The 19,006-nt window shown below is 38.5% G+C and overlaps 4 protein-coding genes across 4 annotated transcripts in view; all 4 read left to right on the forward strand.

The window, feature by feature from the left end:
- LOC145890103 (uncharacterized) overlaps positions 1–6,793 on the forward strand; it is a 32,790-nt gene extending 25,997 nt beyond the window's left edge. Inside the window, exons 33-36 of the mRNA XM_082981142.1 lie at positions 5,118–5,259; positions 5,470–5,636; positions 6,136–6,306; positions 6,614–6,793. Of these exons, the coding sequence (XP_082837268.1) occupies positions 5,118–5,259; positions 5,470–5,636; positions 6,136–6,306; positions 6,614–6,793 (660 nt within the window). The remainder of the gene's footprint in view (positions 1–5,117; positions 5,260–5,469; positions 5,637–6,135; positions 6,307–6,613) is intronic.
- Positions 392–1,548, forward strand: LOC145888905 (prostaglandin reductase 1-like). Its single transcript, XM_082979775.1, has 6 exons — positions 392–500; positions 732–777; positions 858–908; positions 967–1,145; positions 1,193–1,308; positions 1,501–1,548. The coding sequence occupies exons 1-6, from the start codon at positions 392–394 to the stop codon at positions 1,546–1,548; spliced, it is 549 nt and encodes a 182-aa protein (XP_082835901.1).
- A 1,736-nt stretch (positions 6,794–8,529) lies between the features above and the next one.
- LOC145890104 (prostaglandin reductase 1-like) lies at positions 8,530–9,618 on the forward strand. Its single transcript, XM_082981143.1, has 6 exons — positions 8,530–8,638; positions 8,870–8,915; positions 8,996–9,046; positions 9,105–9,272; positions 9,335–9,452; positions 9,589–9,618. Exons 1-6 carry the CDS (start codon positions 8,530–8,532, stop codon positions 9,616–9,618), a joined length of 522 nt encoding a protein of 173 aa, XP_082837269.1.
- A 7,048-nt stretch (positions 9,619–16,666) lies between these two features.
- Positions 16,667–18,559, forward strand: LOC145888628 (prostaglandin reductase 1-like). The gene is made up of 9 exons (XM_082979420.1): positions 16,667–16,775; positions 17,006–17,051; positions 17,132–17,182; positions 17,241–17,408; positions 17,471–17,588; positions 17,716–17,868; positions 17,925–18,030; positions 18,100–18,215; positions 18,449–18,559. The coding sequence occupies exons 1-9, from the start codon at positions 16,667–16,669 to the stop codon at positions 18,557–18,559; spliced, it is 978 nt and encodes a 325-aa protein (XP_082835546.1).
- Positions 18,560–19,006: the final 447 nt, after the last annotated feature.

Here is a 19,006-nt window from a genome sequence, read left to right on the forward strand (position 1 = left end):
GTATTATGTAGAATTGATAAAAAGCAAACGGGCATGTGTTTTTGTATTTCGAAATTGCAGCGATTACCATGACATCTCCACCGGCACTGCCCGGTTTTTGGTTGTGTTTAGAAAAACATGGTGTTAGAGAAATTAGGTTTAAATTTGCTAGAGACTCAGGTCGTATCAGAAATATAAATAAGTGACGCCTATACATGAAAGTGAAGCAAGGAACCCAACTATGCATGCCATTTAGTTTTATTAATAACATTGCCAGTCAATTCAATAACAATAACAAAGCTCGATGCAGTGTAATGCGGATCTCGACAAGAATGGACCTAATCCCAATATTCACATATTTTGCTTTGCATGTTTATCACTAAACAAAAAGTTTAGTACCAAAAGTTGAACAATGGTGAAATCCAAAGTGTTTGTGAAAGCCAGGGAATTTAGTGGTGTCCCGAAAGAGGAAGATTTTAAAATAATCCAACAAGAAGTTGACGACCTTTTGGAGGAAAACGGTGAGTAAATCAGTCGAATATTTCACAGAAAACTTTACATGAATCACGTATTTATCAATTTCTCACTATTTGTTTGGTTGGACGAAAAATTGGTAGGAATGCAAATAATCGCGTGTTGTCGGAACATATAATTAGCTGTCTTTGACATTTTCGTGCGAATCAACTTGACTTTTCCGTTATCAACCTACTTTAAACAGTCGATTGTTTTTTATGTTAACTTCCTCGTTTCAGAGATTTTGACTGAAGCTCTATGTATTAGTCCAGATCCATATATCAGGTATGAAACAAACAAGACAAAAAAACTACAAAATGAAAATATGAGGCATGTAACAAAATATGAAAAAATGCTTTTTCTAGAGTTTTTCCCACACCAGTTGGATCAGAGTTCAGAGCGTTTCAGGTTTCCACGTAAGTAATCACATTGAACGTTGACTCATAGATATGTAGTGTAACAAATGTATTAAAGGGTGCTGAAGAGCAGAAACGCTGCATATCAACAAGGATGCATGGTTCTCCAGGAAATAGGCTGGCGAACCATCACAAAAAGCAAGGGTGAAAACATTTGGTACAGATGTGATGTTTTACCATCTGGAGAACCACTTTCTGTGGCTACTGGTGCGCTTGGAATGCCAGGGTATTTAAATAGCGGAGATATATTTAGCATTGTTAACACCTGCGTTTGTGCGTATGAGTCACGGCGCATTACGGTTTGACGGAGTTATGCGAACCGAAAAAAGGAGAAACAGTAATGGTGACTGGGGCTGCTGGAGCTGTCGGAAGCATCGTGGGACAGATTGCAAAAATCTTGGTAAGCTTTCTTGAAAGCGTAAAAAATATATTGTTAAAACATAAATTAAACATAAACAAGACGATTATAACATAAAAGTTCCCGGGATTTTGCAGTAGTGCGAATTTTGTTAAATTTAAAATATTTGCAATTTTAGTTATACGCAGTTCGGTTAAAATGTTACATTCCTTAATTATTCTGCGGTGTTGTCAGCTTCACCGCCACATCCGAGTCCCGGGATTACACCAGTCGTTGGCGTGAGTCAAGACTTACCTGGATCACCCAGGCAGAACGCCTTTGCTGTGCAAAATCCATGCCATCTCATCCCTGACCTTTTCCCGGTCTTTAATCGAGGCACGACAAACTTAGAGCTGATAGTTCGAGAAAGCGTGTTGAGACCAGGTTGGACACTTGATGTTATTTTGTTACTGACAACAATCCATTTTCAACATACAAAAAAATAATTACCTCGTTAAAACACGAAATAAAAACATCTCAAAAGTTTTTTTTTTGTTCAATACTTTTTCATGTTTTAAAACGAACACAATATCCTCCCTATTTATTAGAGCGTAAGTGGCTTAACATATCTCAACATTTCAAGGCTTTTTATGCTTTAGTTGGAACAATTGGCACTTGGGCGACCTCCATTGACCAAACGCCTATTCCAGCTTATACAGCAACATCCATCTCTTGCCCCCCTGAAATAGCTGTTTTTTTCGGCTCCAGAAAAAGAAGGGCATTAACACCAGACAATGAACGCTTTGTAGTAGGTACGAAGTTTAGGTGGATTGGTTAATAAAGAGGTGTGATATGTCAAACCAGTCAACATATATTATAAACCTATCAACCACACCGAATAAAATGTTAACGGCGGTTTGAAATGCATTTAATTTGTAAAAACACGGTATTGCGAAATTAATTGAGTCAACTGTAATCATTGCCGCGAGCACCAACAATTTTTCTTTGTACAAAGGTCAAGACACGAGCTGCGATCGCCTTCAAGTTTCACAGACCTGCAACGGGCCTTTGCCGCCAGACAGAGCATTCCAGGTTGCTCTAAGGTCTGAAGTCGATGGTGTGACATCTCCTTTGACGAATTTTTCCGCCGATATACGCACCGCAGGTAAAGATTAAAGGCTTAGAGTAGGTACTCTTTAACCATTGCTTGGGTATTTACTTTGGGCTTCAGAGAAAGGATAAACTACAACAGACGAACAAACACAACTTTTTAAGCTTAGCTGCCCATGCAAGTCGCGTTTGTGGCAACTAATATGGACCCATGTACTAACGTTGCTTTTCCACTTTTAGTTGTTCAAGCTTGTAGCTTAGTAGTTTGTAATGATGGTACGGTGTGCCAGGTGGTTTCGTCCGATGGTGGCGCAACCGAATCCGCGGAGTGTGTTTGCGAAAGTACGACGACTGATTGTCAGGGTAACGACCGACTGCGCTATAACGCAAAATTTGGGGATGATTAAAAAAAACAATCTTTTTTCTCAGAACTTTGCCACGCTAGGACCATCCTCCGTCCAAGTGGAATTGTGCTAAACTTCCCGCAAACATTTGCTGGATTAGTTGCGTACTCCGACGCTCTTTGTGAATTCAATGGTAAGCAGCGTAAATTTGAGAAATGTGTCGTCACAGATACATGGGAAAATTTCTCATGAAAATCATGCATTACTTGTGACACAGGTCAACCCATTGCATTTGTTCCTGTGTTAACATGACGAGTGGAAGCGGACAGTCTTATGGACGTTTCGATATAGCGAGATTATCATTAATACCCTGCACGAACACGTCCATCGCCGAAGTTGTAGCAACAGTACGATTTACCAGATTGTGTTATTCTTCTGCTTTAAATCAGTGATCTGTTACAATGGTTTCTCCTCACGTAGACCGATATTCCAACGATTAACAGCACAACGTTGGAGCAAACTCTTATCACGCTGGATGTAATGACAGCGGATGCGGCAAGACTGAGTGTTAACGATACCCAAGCTACAATTGACTTTATCAACACTGTTCAAACCCAGTCGACAGTTCAGGTATATATTTTCCCTGTTAATTTCCATAATTATATGCTTTTCTTATTCCTTTTACTTTTAGCTGACAGAATTTTCATATCAAAGTTTGGTGGATATTGGAGACCACGTGACCAGTTTTCTAAACCAAAGCGCCACCACTCAGAATACAACACTATCCAACGTGACTGGCTTAGTCCAGTCACTGACAGAACTTGGATACCGAGTGGCGCTTCAAGATAATGCCACTGCTTTAAATGTGATTACTCCCAGAATTGCAGCCAGGGTAAGTAATGACTTGATTGACGAAACAATGGTAACTAAAGAAAAAAGGAATGGATAACAGCATAAAATCCGAATACATGCATTACAAACAAATGTTAGTTTATTTAATTTCTCACAGGTTGAGAGGATCCAAAATCCCGACATGCCAGTAATTTATGAACCATTCGTGTACGTGGGGGAAATGCTTCAATCTCCTGCTACGATTACCATACCCCAAGAGGCAATAGCCACACAAATGAGCGGCCAAAACGACACTTTAACCGGAGTGTTTCTTGTCCACACAACCAACAACTTATTTCCATCCACAGAACCCACCATAAACAACGTAGTGAGTTTTTTGTTGACGAATGATAAAAAAAAGAACAAAAAATATGTTTAAAACAATCTGTTTTAATGCAGGTTATTTCCGGACAAGTGAGGGGTAGTGGTGGTGTAAGACAAGTGGCTAATTTACAACAACCAGTGTTAACTACTTATCAAGAAGACACAGTTCGTGGAATTAATCAAGATGATGCCACACTTCAGGTTACAATATTTGTTAATGTATATTTAACATGGGACTAAAACTTCATGGTTTAATTTTTCAACAGGCGAAGTACGTTAATCACACTTGCGTGTTTTGGAACTTCACTACAGAAGCCTGGTCTACAGACGGCTGCTTCGTAATACCGAATAGTGACCCGCCGCAATGCAGATGCAACCATCTCACCAATTTTGCAATGCTAGTGGTAAAAGCGTGTTATAAAATCGCTATTGAATTTGAAAATTCAATTTTAAGGAATATATTTCCGTTGTAGTTGGTTTAGTCCCATTACAGTCATTTTTCATATTTTACAGCATGTCTACGACGTTCAACCTCACATTTCTCTGCAAATAGTGACTTACGTATGCGCCTCGCTCTCTATCGTGTGCCTCGTAATAACATTCGTTATCCTCATTGCTTTCAAGTAAGTCACATTGTATGAGAAATTGCCTGTTCTATACTGCAACGTAATGACAGAACGTCTGCATTGTGTTGGTATATTTAATGCGGTAATTTGTATTCAAATATTTTAACTCTATGCTGATATTAGAGCTTCCAGCTCGTTGTGCCTTTTCTTATATATAAAAACATGTTCAATACATAAGAAACAACACCTTCCACTGCAGCATGATGACATAATAGCATCTGTTGTGCCTACGTCCAAAGATTATTATTTAGAAGTATTTTGACCACACAGAGATATAAGAAAACGACGACCCATACAAGTTCTCATGAACATATGCGTCTTACTTATCGTGGTGTACATACTATTCATGGCCGGAGCTGACAATCGCGAAAACGAGTCTCAATGTGCAGCTGTTGCATTCCTGCTTCACTATTTCTTACTCTGCGCATGGTGTTGGATGTCGGTGTACGCCTACTTTCTGTACATGGCGGTTATTACGGTAGGCAACGCAGTGTAAAAACTATCAGCATAGAATTGAGTACATGATCTGTATAATTGCGTAGCTGCAAAAATGATCAACTGTTTTGTTTGTATTCAGGTATTTTACTCAAACAACAGCCGCTTTCTCAAAATTGGAGCTGGGTTGGCCTACGGTATTCCAGCAGTGATTGCTTCGATCAACGCAATCGCCGTGGAGGCAACAAAACAGTCATCCTTGGAATCTCCCGTGTATGGACGAGGTTAGAAAAATTTTTACAGCACGCGTCAGCGTTTCTCTTTGTTCAAATGAGCAATTTTAGTCAAAATTAGAAAAAAGTGTAATATGTTTGATGTAGGGAAGGGATTTAAATAAAGATTTAATCAAAATAAATGTCTTGTATTGGCTCGTTTCCTTTTGTAATATTTAGAATATAATGTGTTGTGTAACTCTATAATTTCTAACACTCTAGAACGACTGTCGGCATTCGCAACCTCATACCTGGCTGAAAATATGTGCTGGATCAAAGGATATTCGCTTTACTTTTCCTTCATTCTGCCTTTCGGAATCATGCTGATATTCAATATAGTGATGTTTGTGATTGTGATCAGGAAACTTGTGTGGGGAAGAAAACAAGTTGTAAGTAATAAAAAAAACAATACACAAACTAAAACAATTTCCATTTTTTAGGTCATAACTTTCACACTCTTCTTCCTGAAGGCTACTTAGTATAATCTGCAAGTTTTGTTTGGAAACATTCAGTTCACATTCTGTGAGCTGCATATAGATAGCCACTGTTTCGAATTTCATTAGTGAAGCTTGTTGTAACTCTTGTAACCGATCATTTCAATCAAACGGCCAGGCAAAGACTTCCACTTCGTTGTGACTATACAATCACCGTCATCCGCTGGGCACCAAACTAGGTTTACCCATCCGAAGGAAACATTGTGGAAACACTATGGCCAAGCAAAAGCTCAACCGACAGTGCTGTCATGCCCAGTGTCACAATAAATTTCATATTTGTTTACATTTTCCCACCGTATTACTTTTCACCCCTATTTCATGAAAGTGGTTGATATAACTTTTTAAGCTTGGGGTATAATTTGTGAAGTTTAATCTGATCAACGTGCATTTGCAGTCGGATACGAAAAAGAAAACATCCTCCCCAACACACCATACCCAAATTGCCATCACTACAGCAACCACTCTTGGTCTCAGCTGGTTTTTCGCATTCTTCATGATGCTTTCATCGAATCCGGGATATCTTACTGCCATGAGTTGGCTTTTCTCCGTAACCGCAGGACTGCAGGTAAGGCAAAGTTTTCCTTTTTCACAAAATAATTTTTGGCGAATTGTGACAGGGTGAGAAGCTTTTTCCTTTGGGGTTCAGTTTCATTCCAAACGTACTGTCAGAAACGTTCTAAAAATATTTTGAATTGCCAGAACCTTTAGAAACATTTGCGTTTGTATTCAAATTCATGCTTTCACTGCAGTTTATATAACAAACCTAAAATAATACATAAATCTGCAGCGGAAAATAACCACATATGAAACCTCACAATTAACACCGTGTTAATGGACGCGAATCCATTTGTCAAACACCTATTTGTTTTCAGGGTGTGGGCATCTTTCTGTTCACGGTTGTAAGAAAGAGCGACATTCAGATCACAGTGCGCACATTCCTCGAAGAACATGGATGTTCTTGGTGTGGTGTGCCCGCTCAGGCTCCGGCAACACCACGAAGCCATGAGCCCAAATCTAGCGTCCCGAGCCGTTCACAATCAACCCTGGCCTGAAGAAACACTCTAACACAAAATTAGTTCTAAGAAGGAAGAATACAAATACACTCAAACATATCAGCTGCTTTTGTTTTCTAACGCTTCGTGTGTTACTAACGCATAACTTCAAACGTATCTTTTAAAAATTTGGCAGGTACAACCCATTTCATTATTATATCATTAAAGCACGTAGCCTTAACGTGCTTCAGTATAACGCTTTGAATTGGTCGTTCATCAGACGACATTCGAACCGAATCCAATATGACGTTTGGCTATATATTTTTTGCCTAATAACCAAATCTTCACCTTGGTAAAAGTGTACATATGTTCCTGCAAATTTACTCTGAATAAAATACTCAGTACCAAAAACTATTTGTAAAAAAATCTAATATAAAGTTTGTAAAAAAATCTTTTTTTTTGCAATAGATCTGTCAGGGGTATTTTTGTACATTATAAACATGCCTGGCATTTGACTACAAGAAACTCTTTTTCATGCTGAAAATCATTGCACGAGCTACGAACTGCAACTGTCTTTGACAGTACATAATTCAAGAATATTTTTATTTAAAATGTGTTGCATCTGATTTATTAAAACAATTTATAAACTGCAAACACCAGAGCACAGGTGTATCGCCAAAATTAAGACTTATCTGATATTTTCTTGGTTTCTTTGAAGAAAATCCTATTACCACATTGTGTTCAATTCAATCGAGTGAGCCATATTCTGAATGTCATTATAATCTGTATCTAAAAGGTAAACAATTTCCCCGGGGCCATAAGTAACGCACATGCCAACGAGCTTCATACTCAGGTGAGGCCTTGACCAGGTACTATGCGAATGAATCAACGTTTTGCAGCTTGTCAAGCCCGTGCGTGACATAACTGTACATAATCGATTAACACAACGCATACATATTGATAAAAAATTGTATACTTTTCTTCAGTATAATACTGTATCATACACTGTGGAGATCAAACCAACTCCAATCATGAATAGTTGTTTTTAGCGCTTTAGATTGTAAGTCGGAATGCAGGGGCGTGTTGTCAGTTTATATCTCAGATTTTCTCGAAAGCTTGAAAGAGGTCGGTAGCACCCTTTTTTTTCCTGAACTAACTGGCGATCGCTTCGAGCAGTGTTTCTCACGTAAAAAAGAAACGGAAAATGCGCTGAGTGCTTGTCCGCGTGCACCGATCCGTAACGGTTTGTCTGGTCAAACTGCTGGGCTGAACTGCGGATTACTGTGAAGCGGTAGCGCAAAATTTTGTTGGTACGAAGCGGTCAGACATGTATGAAGGAAACGGGAAAATTGTAATAATTTTAGATCTGTGCGGAGAATAGACATTTTACCATACTTTGCAGTGTATTATGTAGAATTGATAAAAAGCAAACGGGCATGTGTTTTTGTATTTCGAAATTGCAGCGATTACCATGACATCTCCACCGGCACTGCCCGGTTTTTGGTTGTGTTTAGAAAAACATGGTGTTAGAGAAATTTGGTTTAAATTTGCTAGAGACTCAGGTCGTATCAGAAATATAAATAATTGACGCCTATACATGAAAGTGAAGCTAGGAACCCAACTATGCATGCCATTTAGTTTTATTAATAACATTGCCAGTCAATTCAATAACAATAACAAAGCTCGATGCAGTGTAATGCGGATCTCGACAAGAATGGACCTAATCCCAATATTCACATGTTTTGCTGATGTGCATGTATATCTCTAAACAAAATTTTAGTACCAAAAGTTGAACAATGGTGAAATCCAAAGTGTTTGTGAAAGCCAGGGAATTTAGTGGTGTCCCGAAAGAGGAAGATTTTAAAATAATCCAACAAGAAGTTGACGACCTTTTGGAGGAAAACGGTGAGTAAATCAGTCGAATATTTCACAGAAAACTTTACATGAATCACGTATTTATCAATTTCTCACTATTTGTTTGGTTGGACGAAAAATTGGTAGGAATGCAAATAATCGCGTGTTGTGGAAACATATAATTAGCCGTCTTTGACATTTTCGTGCGAATCAACTTGACTTTTCCGTTATCAACCTACTTTAAACAGTCGATTGGTTTTTATGTTAACTTCCTCGTTTCAGAGATTTTGACTGAAGCTCTATGTATTAGTCCAGATCCATATATCAGGTATGAAACAAACAAGACAAAAAAACTACAAAATGAAAATATGAGGCATGTAACAAAATATGAAAAAATACTTTTTCTAGAGTTTTTCCCACACCAGTTGGATCAGAGTTCAGAGCGTTTCAGGTTTCCACGTAAGTAATCACATTAAACGTTGACTTAAACATATGTGGTGTAACAAATGTATTAAAGGGTGCTGAAGAGCAGAAATGCTGCATATCCACAAGGATGCATGGTTCTCCAGGAAATAGGCTGGCGAACCATCACAAAAAGCAAGGGTGAAAACATTTGGTACAGATGTGATGATTTACCATCTGGAGAACCACTTTCAGTGGCTACTGGGGCGCTTGGAATGCCAGGGTATTTAAATAGCGGAGATATATTTAGCATTATTAACACCTGCGTTTGTGCGTATGTTTCAGAGTCACGGCGCATTACGGTTTGACGGAGTTTTGCGAACCGAAAAAAGGAGAAACAGTAATGGTGACTGGGGCTGCTGGAGCTGTCGGCAGCATCGTGGGACAGATTGCAAAAATCTTGGTAACCTTTCTTGAAAGCGTAAAAAATATATTTTTAAAACATAAATTATGCATAAACAAGACGATTATAACATAAAAGTTCCCGGGATTTTGCAGTAGTGCGAATTTTGTTAAATTTAAAACATTTGCAATTTTAGTTATACGCAGTTAAATGTTACATTCCTTAATTATTCTGCGGTGTTGTCAGCTTCACCGCCACATCCGAGTCCCGGGATTACACCAGTCGTTGGCGTGAGTCAAGACTTACCTGGATCACCCAGGCAGAACGCCTTTGCTGTGCAAAATCCATGCAATCTCATCCCTGAACTTTTCCCGGTCTTTAACCGAGGCACGACAAACTTAGAGCTGATAGTTCGAGAAAGCGTGTTGAGACCAGGTTGGACACTTTATGTTATTTTGTTCCTGACAACAATCCATTTTCAACATACAAACATAATTAACTCGTTAAAACACGAAATAAAAACATCTCAAATGTTTTGTTGTTTCTGTTTAATATTTTTTCATGTTTTAACCGTCACAAATGGCCTCCCTGTTCATTACAGTCATTCTTAACATAACTGAACATTACAAGGCTTTTTATGCTTTAGTTGGAACCATTGGCACTTGGGCGACCTCCGTTGACCAAACGCCTATTCCAGCTTATACAGCAGCAACCATCTCTTGCCCCCTGAAATAGCTGTTTTTTCGGCTCCAGAAAAAGAAGGGCATTAACACCAGACAATGAACGCTTTGTAGTAGGTACGAAGTTTAGGTGGATTGCTTATTAAAGAGGTGTCAAACCAGTCAACATATATTAGAAACCTATCAACTACACCGAATAAAATGTTAACGGCGGTTTGAAATGCATTTAATTTGTAAAAACACGTTATTGCGAAATTAATGTAGTCAACTGTAATCATTGCCGCGAGCACCAACAATTTTTCTTTGTACGAAGGTCAAGACACGAACTGTGATTGCCGTCAAGTTTCACAGACTTGCAACGGGCCTTTGCCACCAGACAGAGCGTTTCAGGTTGCTCTAAGGTCTGAAGTCGATGGTGTGACATCTCCTTTGACGAATTTTTCCGCCGATATACGCACCGCAGGTAAAGATTAAAGGCTTAGAGTGGGTACTCCTTAACCATTGCTTGGGTATTTACTTTGGGCTTCGGGGAAAGGATAAACTACAACAGACGGAGAAACACAACTTTTTCAGCTTAGTTGCCCATGCAAGTCGCGTTTGTGGCAACTAATTTGGACCCGTGTGATGATGTTACTTTTCCATTTTTAGTTGTTCAAGCTTGTAGCGGAGTAGTTTGTAATGATGGTACGGTGTGCCAGGTGGTTTCGTCCGATGGTGGTGTAACCGAATCCGCGGAGTGTGTTTGCGAAAGTACGACGACTGATTGTCAGGGTAACGACCGACTGCGCTTATACGCAAAATTTGGGGATGATTAAAAAAACAATATTTTTTCTCAGAACTTTGCCACGCTAGGACCATCCTCCGTCCAAGTGGAATTGTGCTAAACTTCCCGCAAACATTTGCTGGATTAGTTGCGTACTCCGACGCTCTTTGTGAATTCAATGGTAAGCAGCGTAAATTTAAGAAATGTGTCGTCACTGATACATGGGAAAATTTCTCATGAAAATCATGCATCACTTGTGACACAGGTAAACCCATTGCATTTGTTCCCTGTGTTAACGTGACCTCGAGTGGAAGCGGACAGTCTTATGGACGTTTTGATATAGCGAGATTATCATTAATACCCTGCACGAACACGTCCATCGCCGAAGTTGTAGCAACAGTACGATTTACCAGATTGTGTTATTCTTCTGCTTTAAATCAGTGATCTGTTACAATGGTTTCTCCTCACGTAGACCGATATTCCAACGATTAACAGCACAACGTTGGAGCAAACTCTTATCACGCTGGATGTAATGACAGCGGATGCGGCAAGACTGAGTGTTAACGATACCCAAGCTACAATTGACTTTATCAACACTGTTCAGACCCAGTCGACAGTTCAGGTATATATTTTCCCTGTTAATTTCCATAATTATATGCTTTTCATATTCTTTTATTTTTAGCTGACAGAATTTTCATATCAAAGTTTGGTGGATATTGGAGACCACGTGACCAGTTTTCTAAACCAAAGCGCCACCACTCAGAATACAACACTATCCAACGTGACGAGATTAGTCCAGTCACTGACAGAACTTGGATACCGAGTGGCGCTTCAAGATAATGCCACTGCTTTAAATGTGATTACTCCCAGAATTGCAGCCAGGGTAAGTAATGACTTGATTGACGAAACAATTGTAACTAAAGAAAAAAAGGAATGGATAACAGGATGCATAAAATCCGCATACATGCATTACAAACAAATGTTAGTTTATTTAATTTCTTACAGGTTGAGAGGATCCAGAATCCAGATATGCCAGTAATTTATGAACCATTCGTGTACGTGGGGGAAATGCTTCAATCTCCTGCTACGATTACCATACCTCAAGAGGCAATAGCCACACAAATGAGCGGCCAAAACGACACTTTAACCGGAGTGTTTCTTGTCCACACAACCAACAACTTATTTCCATCCACAGAACCCACCATAAACAACGTAGTGAGTTTTTTGTTGACGAATAATAAAAAAAAAGAACAAAAAATATGTTTAAAACAATCTGTTTTAATACAGGTTATTTCTGGACAAGTGAGGGGTAGTGGTGGTGTAAGACAAGTGGCTAATTTACAACAACCAGTGGTAACTACTTACCAAGAAGCCACAGTTCTTGGAATTAATCAAGATGATGCCACACTTCAGGTCATACAATATTTGTTAATGTATATTTAACATGGGACTAAAACTTCATGGTTTAATTTCTCAACAGGCAAAGTACGTTAATCACACTTGCGTGTTTTGGAACTTCACTACAGAAGCTTGGTCTACAGACGGGTGCTTCGTAATACCAAATAGTGACCCACCGCAATGCAGATGCAACCATCTCACCAATTTTGCAATGCTAGTGGTAAAAGCGTGTTATAAAATTGCTATTGAATTTGAAAATTCAATTTTAATGAATATATTTCCGTTGTAGTTGGGTTAGTCCCATTACAGTCATTTTACATATTTTACAGCATGTCTACGACGTTCAACCTCACATTTCTCTGCAAATAGTGACTTACGTATGCGCCTCGCTCTCTATCGTGTGCCTCGTAATAACATTCGTTATCCTCATTGCTTTCAAGTAAGTCACATTATATAAGATTTTTTTTATTAGAGCTTCCAGCTCGTTGTGCCTTTTCTTATATATGAAAACATGTTCAATACACAGAGATATAAGAAAACGACGACCCATACAAGTTCTCATGAACATATGCGCCTTACTTATCGTGGTGTACATACTATTCATGGCCGGAGCTGACAATCGCGAAAACGAGTCTCAATGTGCAGCTGTTGCATTCCTGCTTCACTATTTCTTACTCTGCGCATGGTGTTGGATGTCAGTGTACGCCTACTTCCTGTACATGGCAGTTGTTACGGTAGGCAACGCAGTGTAAAAATATCAGCATAGATTTGAGTACATGATCTGCATAATTGCGTAGCTGCAAAAATGATCAACTGTTTTGCTTGTATTCAGGTGTTTTACTCAAACAACAGCCGTTTCCTTAAAATTGGAGCTGGGTTGGCCTACGGCATTCCAGCAGTGATTGCTTCGATCAACGCAATCGCCGTGGAGGCAACAAAACAGTCATCCTTGGAATCTCCTGTGTATGGACGAGGTTAGAAAAATTTTTACAGCACGCGTCAGCGTTTCTCTTTATTCAAATGAGCAATTTTAGTCAATATTAGAAAAATGTGTAATATGTTTGATGTAGGGAAGGGATTTAAATAAAGATTTAACCAAAATATATGTCTTGTATTGGCTCGTTTCCTTTTGTAATATTTAGAATAGGATGTTTTGTGTAACTCTATAATTTCTAACACTTTAGAACGACCGTCGGCATTCGCAACTTCATACCTGGCTGAAAATATGTGCTGGATCAAAGGACATTCGCTTTACTTTTCCTTCATTCTGCCTTTCGGAATCATGCTGATATTCAATATAGTGATGTTTGTGATTGTGATCAGGAAACTTGTGTGGGGAAGAAAACAAGTTGTAAGTAATAAAAAAAAACAATACACAAACTAAAACAATTTCCATTTTTTACGTCATAACTTTCACATTCTTCTTCCTAAAGGCTACTTAGTATAAATTGCAAGTTTTGTTTGGAAACATTCAGTTCACATTCTGTGAGCTGCATATAGATAGCCACTGTTTCGAAAGGTCATTAGTGAAGCTTGTTGTAACTCTTGTAACCGATCATTTCAATCAAACGGCCAGGCAAAGACTTCCACTTCCTTGTGACTATACAATCACCGTCATCCGCTGGGCACCAAACTAGGTTTACCCATCCGAAGGAAACATTGTGGAAACACTATGGCCAAGCAAAAGCTCAACCGACAGTGCTGTCATGCCCAGTGTCACAATAAATCTCATATTTGTTCACATTTTCCCACCGTATTACTTTTCACCGCTATTTCATGAAAGTGGTTGATATAACTTTTTAAGCTTGGGGTATAATTGATGAAGTTTAATCTGATCAACGTGCATTTGCAGTCGGATACGAAAAAGAAAACATCCTCCCCAACACATCATACCCAAATTGCCATCACTACAGCAACCACTCTTGGTCTCAGCTGGTTTTTCGCATTCTTTATGATGCTTTCATCGAATCCGGGATATCTTACTGCCATGAGTTGGCTTTTCTCCTTAACCGCAGGACTGCAGGTAAGGCAAAGTCGAGAGGCGCTTTATTTCCTTTGGGGTTCAGCTTCATTCCAAACGTACTGTCAAAAACGTTCTAAAAATATTTTGAATGACCATTACAGAAAATTTGCCGCCCGGTATTGCGTTTGTTTTCAAATTCCTTGCTTTCACTGCAGTTTATATAACAAACCTAAAATAATACATAAATCTGCACTTGAAAATAACCATATTTAAAACCTCTTAAATAACACTGTTTTTATGAACTCAAATCCATTTGTCAAACACCTATTTGTTTTCAGGGTGTGGGCATCTTTCTGTTTACGGTTGTAAGAAAGAGCGACATTCAGATCTTAGTGCGCACATTCCTCGAAGAACATGGATGTTCTTGGTGTGGTGTGCCCGCTCGGCTTCCGGCAACGCCACGAAGCCATGAGCCCAAATCTAGCGTCCCGAGCCGTTCACAATCGACCCTGGCCTGAAGAAACACTCTAATACAAAATTAGTTCTAAGAAGGAAGAATACAAATACACTCAAAACATATCGGCTGTTTTTGTTTTATAACGCTTCGTGTGTTACTAACGCATAACTTCAAACGATTTTTTTGAAAAATCGGCAGGTACAACCCATTTCATAATTATATCATGAGTATAACGCTTTGAATTGGTCTTTCATCAGACGACATTCGGACCCAATCCAATATGACGTTTGGATACGTATTTTTGTCTAATAACCGAATCTTCACCTTGGTAAAAGTGTAAATATTTTGCTGCAAACTTACTCTGATCTGAACACAATAAAATACTCAGTACCAAAAACTATTGCTCTCATTGATTAAATTGGATTTAGCAAACGAGAATCATTATTCGCATGACGAATTTTTCATTTAATTATTTTAAATATCTTTAAAGTTAGTAAAAAAAATCAAATATGAAATTTCCAATCATAAACATTTTTCTCGCACAGATGGAAATAACGGAACTAAGAAAGCATTGTTCGATATAATTGATAATTGATAATTGATAATTTCAAATTTTGCAACAGATCTGTCAGGAGTATTTTTGTACATTATTAACATACCTGGCATTTTACAACAAGAAACTCTTTTTCATGCTGAAAATCATTGCACGAGCTACGAACTGTAACTGTCTTTGATAATACATAATTCAAGAATATTTTTATAAAAAATGTGTTGTATCTGATTTATTAAAACAATTTATAAAATGCAAACACCAGAGCACACGTGTATCGCCAAAATTAAGACTTATCTGATATTTTCTCGGTTTCTTCTAAGAAAATCCTATTACCACATTGTGTTCAATTCAATCGAGTGAGCCATATTCTAAAGGTCATTATAATCTGTATCTAAAAGGTAAACAATTTCCCCGGGGCCATTAGTAACGCACATGCCAACGAGCTTTATACTCAGGTGAGGCCTTGACCAGGTACTATGCGAATGATCAACGTTTTGCAGCTTGTCAAGCCCGTGCGTGACATAACTGTACATAATCGATTAACACAACGCATACATATCGATAAAAAATTGTATACTTTTCTTCAGTATAATACTGTATCATACACTGTGGAGATCAAACTAACTCAAATCATGAATAGTTGTTTTTAGCGCTTTAGATTGTAAGTCGGAATGCGGGGGCGTGTTGTCAGTTTATATCTCAGATTTTCTCGAAAGCTTGAAAGAGGTCGGTAGCACCCTTTTTTTTCCTGAACTAACTGGCGATCGCTTCGAGCAGTGTTTCTCACGTAAAAAAGAAACGGAAAATGCGCTGAGTGCTTGTCCGTGTGCACCGATCCGCAACGGTTTGTCTGGTCAAACTGCTGGGCTGGCCTGCGGATTACTGTGAAGCGGTAGCGCAAAATTTTGTTGGTACGAGGCGGACAGACATGTATGGAGGTAACGGGGAAATTGTAATAATTTTAGCTCTATGCGGAGAATAGATATTTTATCACACTTTGCAGTGTATTATGTAGAATTGATAAAAAGCAAACGGGCATGTGTTTTTGTATTTTGAAATTGCAGCGATTACAATGACATCTCCACCTGCACTGCCCGGTTTTTGGTTGTGTTTGGAAAAACATAGTGTTAGAGAAATTTGGTTTAAATTAGCTAGAGACTCAGGTCGAATCAGAAATATAACTATAAGTGACGCCTACACATGAATCAAAAATGCTGTTATGTCTCAATGATTTTAATCAACATCACCTAAACTGAAAAGTAAAGCAAGGAACCCAATTTTACATGCCATTTAGTTTGATTATTTTCAGAAAATAACAATGCCAGTTAATTCAATAACAATAACACAGTTCGATGCAGTGTAATGCGGATCTCAACATGAATTGACCTAATCGCAATATTCACATATTTTGCTTTGCATGTTTATCACTAAACAAAAAGTTTAGTACCAAAAGTTGAACAATGGTGAAATCCAAAGTGTTTGTGAAAGCCAGGGAATTTAGTGGTGTCCCGAAAGAGGAAGATTTTAAAATAATCCAACAAGAAGTTGACGACCTTTTGCAGGAAAACGGTGAGTAAATCAGTCGAATATTTCACAGAAAACTTTACATGAATCACGTATTTATCAATTTATCACTACTTGTTTAGTTGGACGAAAAATTGGTAGGAATGCGAAAAATCGCGTGTTGTCGGAACATATAATCAGCCTTCTTAGACATTTTCGTGCGAATCAACTTGACTTTTTCGTTATAACCTGCTTTAACCAGTCGATTGGTTTTAAAGTTACCTTCCTCGTTTCAGAGATTTTGACTGAAGCTCTATGCATTAGTCCAGATCCATATATCAGGTATGAAACAAACAAGACAAAAAAACTACAAAATGAAAATATGAGGCATGTAACAAAATATGAAAAAATGCTTTTTCTAGAGTTTTTCCCACACCAGTTGGATCAGAGTTCAGAGCGTTTCAGGTTTCCACGTAAGTAATCACATTGAACGTTGACTTAAACATATGTAGTGTAACAAATGTATTAAAGGGTGCTGAAGAGCAGAAATGCTGCATATCCACAAGGATGCATGGTTCTCCAGGAAATAGGCTGGCGAACCATCACAAAAAGCAAGGGTGAAAACATTTGGTACAGATGTGATGATTTACCATCTGGAGAACCACTTTCTGTGGCTACTGGGGCGCTTGGAATGCCAGGGTATTTAAATAGCGGAGATATATTTAGTATTATTAACACCTGCGTTTGTGCGTATGTTTCAGAGTCACGGCGCATTACGGTTTGACGGAGTTTTGCGAACCGAAAAAAGGAGAAACAGTAATGGTGACTGGGGCTGCTGGAGCTGTCGGAAGCATCGTGGGACAGATTGCAAAAATCTTGGTAAGCTTTCTTAAAAGCGAAAAAAGATATTGTAAAAACAGAAATTAAACATAAACAAGACGATTATAACATAAAAGTAAGTCATAATCGCCTCTATACTGTTTCCGCAAGGTGTTTGTCATAATAGGGTTGCAGAGCAATTGGGTGTTGCGGGTCAGATGAAAAAGTGGAGTTTGCCAAGTCTCTCGGTTTTGACGCGGTGTTTAACTACAAAACGCAAGACTGGAACGAAGCATTGAAGGAAGCTGCTCCGAACGGAATTGATTGCTACTTTGACAATGTAGGTAAATGGAAACATATTTTAATTTGAACAAATGTGTACATAAACTGTTAAAGGTTGGCGGCAAAATGTCATCCGCTGTTATTGAGCACATGAATATTGGAGGCAGAATCGCTGTGTGCGGGGCGATTTCTGGTTATAATCGTACAGAAGCACATCAAGGTAAAATGGATAAATGATGGTAACATTTAAAGTTTCGCACAAAATTAAATGCACAATTTGTTTATGCAGCGCCGGCGATTCAGGAAGCGTTTATTTTCAAGGCTCTCAAAATGCAAGGATTTGTTGTATTCAGTAATAAAGACAAAAAGCGGACTTATGATATCCTGAAGCATTGGATTGAAGAGGTACTAACTTACTATATGCGTAAAAGAGCCATAATAATCAATGCGAGCTGCAGACAGGGTGTATACACGCACTGTTTCGACCTGTAAGATCTTATCAGTGCAGCTGTTGATGTGGCACTGTGCCAGCTGGTAGACTAGCTAGCACAGTGCCACATCAACAGCTACCAACTTACTATTTTCTGAATATAATAACAAAATTATTGTACGTGATCGCGCGTTCTTTTTCTTTTTAGGGCAAGATTAAAACACGCGAAACAGTGACCAAAGGTTTCGAAAATCTTCCCAAAGCATTTATTGATTTGCTCAATGGCGGCAATATTGGGAAATACGTCGTTATGATGTGATATGTTAAACATAAAAAAATCTGCGGGGATGTACATAGGACACAAGTTTTCTAACATTTTGAACAACTAACACGAAATAAACCTGGTGTTGTCGATTACTGTTGACGTTAATGATTTGTCTGAATTGAATAAAACATGGTGAATATCAAACAAAAGCACAGCATTGATCTTGAACCTATAGTGTATTAAACCTACCAAATCATCAGTGCAAATAGTTTTTGGCGTGACCCACATGGATGTCCTTGGTGTCTCGCGACACTTATATACGAACTTTAAATTCCAATCTGGTCTGTTTTCTGCAAACTCAACACAATGTGATTGTGAGGTAAGGAACGGAATATTTGCAAATTCAAGGGATGACAGCAGTGGTGGGATTCAGCCGGTTCGCACCGGTTCTATATTCAATTCAATTCAGTTTATTTTCATCATTTTCCGATAAAGTAAAAA

The sequence above is a fragment of the Ascidia mentula genome, chromosome 2 (assembly GCF_947561715.1).
Source record: "Ascidia mentula chromosome 2, kaAscMent1.1, whole genome shotgun sequence".
Classification (NCBI taxonomy): domain Eukaryota; kingdom Metazoa; phylum Chordata; class Ascidiacea; order Phlebobranchia; family Ascidiidae; genus Ascidia; species Ascidia mentula.

Bases quoted from the DNA above. Each gene is read 5' to 3' on its own strand.
- LOC145888905 (XM_082979775.1), top strand. From the start codon at position 392: ATGGTGAAATCCAAAGTGTTTGTGAAAGCCAGGGAATTTAGTGGTGTC. The intron at 1,146-1,192 runs GCGGAGATATAT...TGTGCGTATGAG, and splicing joins AATGCCAGGGTATTTAAATA to TCACGGCGCATTACGGTTTG. The intron at 1,309-1,500 runs GTAAGCTTTCTT...CGGTGTTGTCAG, and splicing joins GACAGATTGCAAAAATCTTG to CTTCACCGCCACATCCGAGT.
- LOC145890104 (XM_082981143.1), top strand. From the start codon at position 8,530: ATGGTGAAATCCAAAGTGTTTGTGAAAGCCAGGGAATTTAGTGGTGTC. The intron at 8,639-8,869 runs GTGAGTAAATCA...TCCTCGTTTCAG, and splicing joins CGACCTTTTGGAGGAAAACG to AGATTTTGACTGAAGCTCTA. The intron at 9,453-9,588 runs GTAACCTTTCTT...TTGCAATTTTAG, and splicing joins GACAGATTGCAAAAATCTTG to TTATACGCAGTTAAATGTTA.
- LOC145888628 (XM_082979420.1), top strand. From the start codon at position 16,667: ATGGTGAAATCCAAAGTGTTTGTGAAAGCCAGGGAATTTAGTGGTGTC. The intron at 17,183-17,240 runs GTAAGTAATCAC...AATGTATTAAAG, and splicing joins AGAGCGTTTCAGGTTTCCAC to GGTGCTGAAGAGCAGAAATG. The intron at 18,031-18,099 runs GTAAAATGGATA...TTGTTTATGCAG, and splicing joins TCGTACAGAAGCACATCAAG to CGCCGGCGATTCAGGAAGCG.